This window comes from Conger conger, chromosome 3 (assembly GCF_963514075.1).
Source record: "Conger conger chromosome 3, fConCon1.1, whole genome shotgun sequence".
In the NCBI taxonomy this organism is placed as follows: domain Eukaryota; kingdom Metazoa; phylum Chordata; class Actinopteri; order Anguilliformes; family Congridae; genus Conger; species Conger conger.
The window spans coordinates 34,174,819-34,184,087 of record NC_083762.1 but is presented as its reverse complement, the minus strand read 5'-3'; the positions used below and the strand labels follow the sequence as shown (position 1 = coordinate 34,184,087).

Genomic DNA, 9,269 nt, shown 5'->3' with positions numbered 1-9,269 from the left:
TCAGTTTATATTTCTATTCACAGGATTATTCCTGAAATACATGGGAGGTGCAGTTAACATGGAACAAACGTAATGACCTGTATAAATAGACCCAGCGTTTCAGTCTAGAGTTGAAGTTAGTTGAAGACTGTATCCCTTGATGCTAGGGATAGTGTGATTTTCTCCCCCCAAGAATGATAATTTATGAAATTTTGAAATTGAAATAAATACATTTCTGATCACATTCTGAGCTCAGTTAATGCTAAACACCCAATTAAATTTGGTCATACTTCTGTTTATTTAGTCTTTCCTGTTACTGTACATTTTAATGCATACATTAAAAAAAACAACAAAAGATCAAACAAAAATGCATGACAGTGTATAAAAAGAAAATCTTTATTGAATTGGGCTTTGAATAAATATAAGTATTCAATATACATTATTTTGAAAAATATGAACAACATTTTAACTTTGTAAAATGTCGTCAAACTCATGAAAACAACTGTTAAGCTTCATTTTTATCGTTCTGATTAATAATTAATACTGAATAAATATACATATGGCAAATATTACTACTCTCATGAATTGAAACCTCCAATATGACTGTTCCGTGGTTATTAGATAGTTATCTGATTATTACAGATAGTTATCTAATAATCACATCATTTTGTTTCATATTTATATGCAAATGAAATGTAAACATAATAAATTAGTTTTGTTTTTACGGTTATATATTATGAGAGCTGTTGTTTAAAAAATTCCACTAGCCTTTGAACTAGTTAATGTGACTTGTTCCAACTCCAATCCAGTACACAAGACCAAGGAAGTGTGAGTGTGATGGACTTCCTCTGTTTCTGCTGCCTTCACTCTGTTCATTTCCTGTCAGGCCAATCCAACAACTTTCCCTCAGGCATTTCATTCCGCAAGGCCTTCTCAAAAGGCTAGTGTATCCACGGGCCAGGTAGGAACACATATGCCAGTTTGTGGTTGGCACGTTACACTGCATCAATTTGGGTCTTTTTTTTTTTTTAAATGTCCACAAAAACATGACCCTTTCGTTTGGACAGTTTAAATTGCAGTACACAAGGGTGGCCTGCAGTGGTCAGGCTATTGGGTTCCTGTACTCCAATCTGGTTGCTTTTTTCGAGACGAGCAAGTGGTCTTCATGCGGTCACAGCTGGGTCAACTTGCACCCCACATTCCCATTCTCATCATGCTGGAATCCGCCATTCTCCAGAGCATACTCCTTCTTCTCCTCCTCTCCATCTGTGGCCACCGCCTGTTCAAGGTCGTCATCAGCCGATGGTCCTCGGCAGTGCTTGTACAGCTGGTAGGCTGAAGGAGAAAGGTGAGATCAGCCTGTTGTGCCATGTCGTCATGGACGTGGAATAATATCCGTATTTTCTCTTCATAAAATGCATAGATTATTTATTGTGTGTGGATGCACTTGACCCTGACAGTCTTAAACCCAATATGAAGTTGCTCCACCCAAATCGCAAATGGTTTTGGCTTTAGTTGAGAAAATTGAAAAAGCTGAGAACATTTTATAGTAAATGGTAAAATGGTTGGCATTTATATAGCGCCTTTATCCAAAGCCCTGTACAATTGATGCTTCTCATTCACCCATTCATACACACCGACGGCGATTGGCTGCCACGCAAGGCGCCGACCAGCTCGTCAGGAGCATTTGGGGGTTAGGTGTCTTGCTCAGGGACACTTCGACACAGCCCGAAGCGGCAACCCTCCGACTGCCAAATGACTGCTCTTACTGCCTGAGCCATGTCACCCCCCCCCCCAGTAGTGTTTTAATATGGGCTTAAGACAATAGTATAGCAGTCATTTTGGATGGTTGAAAAGGTATAAGGTCCTGGGATTTTACGGTAGTTACACTTGAGTTCCATATGGCAGCCTTGGCGGTTCAGAAAAAGTAGTGGAGGACTAGTATTATATAGTAACAGGGCTGTCGCTAGTGGGGTGAAAAGTGGAGATAATTCTAGGAGCCACTGCTTGGGGGGACCCACAGCCACAATAGAATTTGTTTTCTTAAAAAGGGGGGGGGGGTATTCTTTCAGGGGGCCCAGAATTCATAGCTGTGCCCCTGTATAGTACAAAACAATGTCATACAATGACAAATAAAAACTATAATGAGTAATGAAGTGGTTATCTGCAAAATTGTACAATTTCATAGACTGTTGAATTTGAGGTTTAAAAAAGGTAATTGTAATTTACCAGTGAGAAAATGTACCTTGTGAAGCAAATTTTAAAGTGGTGCAGTCGCCAGCACTCACCTCCCACTGATCCCACGGCAACCACCAGCTGGAAGATGCTGTAGATGAGCGGGAAACTGAACATGACCTCCAGCTGGTCAGCAGAGAAGGACAGCTGGACGATGGTGCTACAAAGCTGTGAGTTCTGGAAGCCTGTCTCCAGGGCGATTGTGCGACACCTACACGTACAGAACATGTTCTCAGTCAGACTTCTGTACACATGCATTCATAAGGATCTGGGTCAGAGAGGATCCTGTGTTCTTAACTAAAATGTCCACACTCTGGGTGATAGATGGGTGATAGATGGTCATATATGCGTACTCACAGACATAAGACACACACACCAGACCTGGGTGAAATGTGTAATTGTTTTGAATTCAAACATTCAAACATGTTCTCGATTGATCTCGATTGTGCAATTGAGCCAACCAAAAGGACCAGCCAGAGTTTGAAAGGGTAGAAAAGTGACTGACCAATAGAAACAATGGACCGGACCTATCCATTGTATAAAGTCCAATACACCAGACAAGCTGAATAAAGGGTAGAAAAGTATTTGAATCCAAAACGATTAGGCATTTGACGCAGGTCTAATACACACCTGTAAACGTGTCTATATGTATGTTTGCTCAAACTCATGCATGCACATGTCCGTACTTGCTAACCTACAGGCCGTTGGCAGCAGATGTGATTACCTGCTGCAGAGATGGACGGACAGACAACAAAGGCTTACCTGTACCAGGGCTGTCCCACAAAACGGGCCATCAGAAATCCAAGACTGAAGCCTATTGCGGGATATATGGCTCCGATGATCCAGAGAGAGGGAGAGATGATCCAAGATGACTGATACAGAATCCCACCCGCCACAGCAATAACCACAATGAGGATGACTCCCATGATGGAGCCAACCTGTCGAGCACAGCAGCCGTCAGCACTGGTCAAGAACACGCTGCCACATGAGTTGCATGATCAAAGGTAATGTTTCAACTATGTAGGCCTTCAAGGACAAATATTTCAATTTGGATTACTGGACAACAATTTGCAGTTACAAGGGCCTTAAACCAAAACTCATCAGTCCCATTCCATGTGAAGACAATGTGTACGATTAAAGTCATCATTTATAAAAAATTTTGATAGTTACTGTGATACAGCCATTCAGATTTGTTGCACTCATAAGAAATGTGTGAACAATTTACAATGTTTAAAAACTGTTTTAATTGAGTAATCCCTCTGTTTTTGTGATTATGATTGGTTCCTTTGTGTATATGAGGATTTTGATTGTGTTTCAGTCTGAGGATCTTTCTAGGGAGAAGGGTGGGGGTTGATTGGTTTCTTAGAAGAGGACTTCGATTTGTTCCCACCTTGAGGATCTTCTTAGCGGCTACGGGCCACCGATACTTGACGTAGATTCCCAACGCAACAGGGATCAGGAGAGATATCAGAGTGATACCTGTGCAAACAGGAGAGCCATGTTTCATGAGTCCTCCCCTAAAGCCCAGCTGCACACGGTCTGGCACCAATAATCATTCCATGGTCAAAGTCACTTAGATCACATTTCTTCCCCGTTCTAATATTTGGTCTGCATTTAGTTGTTGCTACTTGATTGGCTGATTAAATATTACATTAACAACCTGATGTACAGGACTACCTAATAAAGTGCTCAGTAAGTGTATATCCAGTATTTATGCCTAAATTGTATTTTTGTTTTGCTTTCAAATCCCAATGTCTTGGGTATATTTGACCCAGGCTACCAGTTTCACAGATAAGTAAACAGATGGTAACAGAACACAAAGGTTAAGAGAAGTCTTATATATTGCTTTGCAATTAAGGCATTTAACAGGTTTAGTAGAATTACATTTTATATTAATGAATGTTGTTCTTGTATGAAGAGGATATGTATGGTATAGTCAAAACACAATACATATGGTCTTGTCCCTGTGTCATATGAATGAGACTGCACAAGTCTAACCTTTTCTCTTGAAAAGATAGCAAAATGATCTATTCAAGAAAGTAAATCTAATCTGTGCACTGGACGGGAGTCCACGGGGTATAGTGTTCTCTGGTAGGGCATCGGTTAGGAATCATAAATCTTTGCTCTGTGGTGGTAGGGAATGTGGATGGTATAGTAATTTTATCTATGCTCTGGTAGGGAAGTTGTTTGATATAGGAAGGTTTATCTATTTATACCCAGCAAGGCAGTGACTACCAGAACATAGGCACTATACCACCAGCATATAGGGGGGATCTGGATGGTCTAGTGCCTATGTTCTGGTAGGGGATCTGGATGGTATAATAGTCTTACCTATGCTCTGGTAGGGGATCTGGATGGTATAATAGTCTTACCTATATGTTCTGTTAGGGGATCTGGATGGTGTCATAGTCTTACCTATGCTCTGGTAGGGGATCTGGATGGTGTCATAGTCTTACCTATGCTCTGGTAGGGGATCTGGATGGTATCTGAAGAGGTCCAGACAGAGGTGTAGATGAGCAGGCACAGAGGCATCATTCCCATGGCCAGTATGGAGGAGCAGGTTGTCATACTGATACTGTAACATGAACAAACACACGCTTATTAGTACTGTAAAGGAATCTCATGCACACATACTGATACTGCAAATTATACACATGCTGCAGCTCGCTCATGCATACACTTATGCACTGCACTGCTTGGAAAGCAAAATTATGAGTCTTTAACCCAGTATTAAAATAATGGTAAATTTTCACATTTGTCCAAAAATAAAAGGCAAGTTAAAAAGCTAAATGACTAAAATGTAAATGTCAATAGAGAATTAACAACAGAGAGAGAGAGAAAGATAGAGGGGTGACAGATACATTATTGACATAATTGACTCAAGAAAACCAAACACAATTCCAAAAAAAAGTATGGTACATCGACCGAAACACAACATTACAAAAATACCCTCACCCTTTCATTGTGGGTAATGGTAAAGTTATTGCACAGCCCAGTATAGCCACATAAACTACACCTCCAATACAGCATGCTCTACAAAAACATTTTGTGAAATTTGAGGCAAGCGTACACAACCGTGGCAATAAAGACACACACTTCTCAGAGGGAGACTGTCTTTGGCTGGGAGAATTTCGGCAGCCGGACAGAGAGGAGAGTGCAGGAGCCCCTTCTCACCTGAGATCCATATCCCCGTCCAGCCAGTAGGCCAGGATGTTGGAGCTGGACCCACCGGGACAGCAGCCCATGATGAGGATGGCCACTGCCTGCACGGGCATCACGTTGAATGCCAGCGACAGCGCGAAGGCGGTGAAGGGCATGATGCCAAACTGGCACAGGAAGCCCACGAAGATGCCCCAGGGCCTCCGGATGTGGCCCCACAGCTTGTAGATGTCCACGGTGCAGCCCATGGCAAACATGACCATGGCCAGCATGACCGTGAGCACAGCGCTCAGGACCACACTCAGGATCTCGTTGAAGTTGCTGGGAGGGACCAGGCAGGAGGTGCCGGAACACTGGGTGGCGTTGGCAAAGCACGAGACCGCGGAGAAGGAGGCGAGGGCAGACATCGCAGAGCCGGGAGTCTGAGCTAGAAAGGTAGAATCCGACTGAGGGAAGGCAGAGGGTGCTGGCGACAGTGTGTTCCTAAAATGCAGAGGACTGTCACAAAGACTCTTGCGTCTACCCACTAGTGTCACCTACAGTAACAAGCAGTGCTCTGGCTCCCCCCGGCAAACCAAAGCCTTTTAATACCCACCTGACCAAGGACAGAGAGAATACTCAGATAAAAAAATTGAGCTGCACTGACGATTTTATGGGGGCTGGTGACAAACCTACGCAGGGAAATGTGTCATTGATTCAACTTCAGGGACAATAAATGTAATTGCAAAAAAAAGTTTATCACACCCTAAAATCTTATTGTCCTGTTCCAGGCACGGTTGTCACACCCATTACTCCCATAATGATGAGTGTGGCCTACAGGATGCACACACTCATACACAAGCGCATGCCCACATGCAGGCTACCATACCAGCTACCAGCTCTTTCAAAACATAACTTGAGCTGGTCAAACCATGTTGAGTATGGAACTTGTCATAGTTCCATACTCATAGGATTCAGATAAAGGAGTTCATAAATATCTCATACATTAATCTCATTAATTATAGATTTTTGCTGTGAATATTAGAAGACAAACAGGAGGGGCTTGAGTCAAATCAATAAATAACAGAGGCTGCTGGGTGGCTCATCCTTTGAAGCCTTTTGTTCCAGAGTGTGGATATCCACTGCAGGCTGCAGTGATGTCTAACATGCTGTAGTGTCACTGTAGTGTCGCTGTAGTAATCATGTTTTTTTGTGTGAAAATTCAACATTTTTCTGAACAGACAATGAAACCTGATCGTACCTGAGAGTACACCCTGAGAGTACACCCAACCACCAGTCCTCTTGACCCCATCCCTTCTCCTTTTCTCTCCTCTCTAATGAACATGTAATACCCAACGCTAACCCAATGACGGAATTTAGCGAGGGCTGAAGGTATCAGCGTGCTCGTCCTTCTGGTGTTGCTGAAAGAATACTAATAGGGTTAAAAATTAGTGGCCCCTATGCAGACAGTATAGATCAGCCAATAAGCCGTGATACATTAAGTGGAAATATTCATCCTCCCTAGACCAGTTCCAGGGGGTAAACCACGCATTCCCTGTATAACTTTGTGTGTCAGTAAGCGAAACCAAACAGATCAAGTTTTAACAATTTATTTCGTATATGTTGTTTTATAAGAAGGCACACAGTAAATGTCTCCTAACAGTTTGTATTCTCCAAGCACAAAATGTCTTTTTCCTCCACAGTTTGGCACAGATTTATTAAGGTCAGGCATTTTGGTTCCATGCTGTATTACTGTGTGGCCTGTAGGGTATAAAATAGTCATTGCCTTTGCTTTAGTACAGTGTGGAATTTATTACATGTTATTTCCCTTAAACCCCTTTTATCCAAAGCGACTTACAGTTGATTAGATTATACTAGAGTTAATCGCCCTGGATCAATGTGAGGTTATGGGCTGAATCAGAGGCAAGACCATCATAAGATAAGCGTGCATACGTATCACTGTATTTGCTGCAGTATTATGTGGTCTGTAGAGTGTAAAATAGTCACTGGCTTGGATGTAGTACCATGTGGCCTGTAGAGCATAAAAAAGTCACTGGCTTTCTGTAGCAATGTTGCGGCCAGTAGGGTATAAAATAGTCACTGCCTTTGATTTAGAACTGTGTGGTGCAAAGTGTGTACTAAGGGAGAACTGAACACGTCATAATAGGCCAATAAACCTCAATGAAATTTGACCAAACAATAACTGTAATTTAAAGTGCAATCACATAGGCTAACCAACAATAGATATACTTGTAAACTAGCCAAATCAGAACCAAATCAGTTTAGTGACATTGGCAAAGATCGCATTCTTGTGGCTGAACACCAATGGTAAGTTAAAGTCGCTGCCTGCATTGTCACTGCTGAATTCTCGCTTCCATCCAACAGTGAATATGTGGTAATTTTTTATGTCAAATGCATTACTTTCCTTGTATGCTACTCTTTAGCAACAGCCGTTAAGATCTAATTTTTTATATATTTTCAGGTTTCTCAATTAATACTGTGACTCATTTGTGTTTTGCAATCTCTGAAGTTTCGGATCTACCGTAGGATTTGTTTTCACAACATGAACAAATACTACAATTGAGAATTTGGCGGTCTAGCATGGACATATGTTAAGCATTGTTATTCCACTTGCTTCATTTGCTGATCAAGCTGTCATACAATATGCAATAAATACTGAAGACCACCAACATTCTCTGCAACTTAAATCTCAAAATATATTTGCAACCTTTGTATTTGATTAGAGGGTTGATTAGAAAGGTTGACTGTTTGTCTGTGGCCCATATATAAAATATGAAATTATATTGTGTGTGACGTTTAGGTAACATGTAATTACTTGTTTATGTTTTACAGGTCAAGGATGAGCTTTAACGGGCCGATGTTCCTGCCAAATAATACTAATAAAGATAATTGCATTTTATCAGATTGGAAATGTATTGGATTATTAAGCCTTGTTTTAAGCACATATAAGGTATATTCAGTGTACAATGCTTTTATTGAATGTTAGCTTTTGTATAATACATTGTTTTATATTATTCGTATGAAAAACAGTGGGGTAATTTGTTTTGTCATATTCTTTTCCACATTCTGTACAGGCATGCTACATGTAAGCATTCATATAAGCAATAAGCAAAGTGACTAAGCATTAATGCAGTACCATGCAGAGTACAATAAACACCCAATTAAATTAGGTCATACTTCTGTTTATTTAGTCGTTCCTGTTACTGCACATTTTAATGCATACATAAAAAAACATTAAAGATAAAACAAAAATGCATGCTATGTATAAAAAGAACATCTTCATTGAATTAGGCTTTGAATAAATATAAATATTCAATATAGATTATTTTCGAAAATATTAACACAATTTAAAAATTGTAAAATGCCATCAAACTCATGAAAACAACTATAAAGCTTCATTTTTATCTTTCTGATTAATAATTAATTCTGAATAAATACACATATGACAAATATTACAATATGACTGTTCCATGGTTATTACAGATAATTATCTGTAATAATCACATAATTTCATTTCATATTTATATGCAAATGGCATGTAAACATAATAAATTAGTTTTGTTTTTACGGTTATGTATTACATTACATTATTGGCATACGCTCTTATCCAGAGCGACATACAGTTGATTAGACTAAGCAGGAGACAATCCTCCCCTGGAGCAATGCAGGGTTAAGGGCCTTGCTCAAGGGCCCAACGGCTGTGCGGATCTTATTGTGGCTACACCAGGATTCCAGTCCCAGTCATTTACTTTAACCACTACACTACAGGCCGCCCATATTATGAGAGTTGTTGTTTTAAAAATTCCACTAGCCTTTGAAACACTAGTTAATGAGACTCCAATCCAGCACACTAGACCAAGGAAGAGTGAGTATGACGGACTTCCTCTGTTTCTGCT

The 9,269-nt window shown here is 40.5% G+C and overlaps 1 protein-coding gene across 1 annotated transcript; it reads right to left on the bottom strand.

Annotated features, from left to right (window-relative positions):
• Positions 1-1,150: 1,150 nt before the first annotated feature.
• LOC133124219 (ileal sodium/bile acid cotransporter-like) lies at positions 1,151-5,780 on the bottom strand. The gene is made up of 6 exons (XM_061235214.1): positions 5,389-5,780; positions 4,671-4,789; positions 3,605-3,693; positions 2,977-3,152; positions 2,268-2,425; positions 1,151-1,314 (listed from the first exon to the last, which is right to left on the bottom strand). The coding sequence occupies exons 1-6, from the start codon at positions 5,778-5,780 to the stop codon at positions 1,151-1,153; spliced, it is 1,098 nt and encodes a 365-aa protein (XP_061091198.1).
• Between the last annotated feature and the right edge of the window lie 3,489 nt (positions 5,781-9,269).

Coding starts and splice junctions, on each gene's coding strand:
- LOC133124219 (XM_061235214.1), bottom strand. CDS start 5,780: ATGTCTGCCCTCGCCTCCTTCTCCGCGGTCTCGTGCTTTGCCAACGCC. Junction 3,694..4,670: donor GATCCCCTACCAGAGCATAG/GTAAGACTATGA, acceptor CTGTTTGCACAG/GTATCACTCTGATATCTCTC. Junction 3,153..3,604: donor CCGCTAAGAAGATCCTCAAG/GTGGGAACAAAT, acceptor TGTGCTCGACAG/GTTGGCTCCATCATGGGAGT.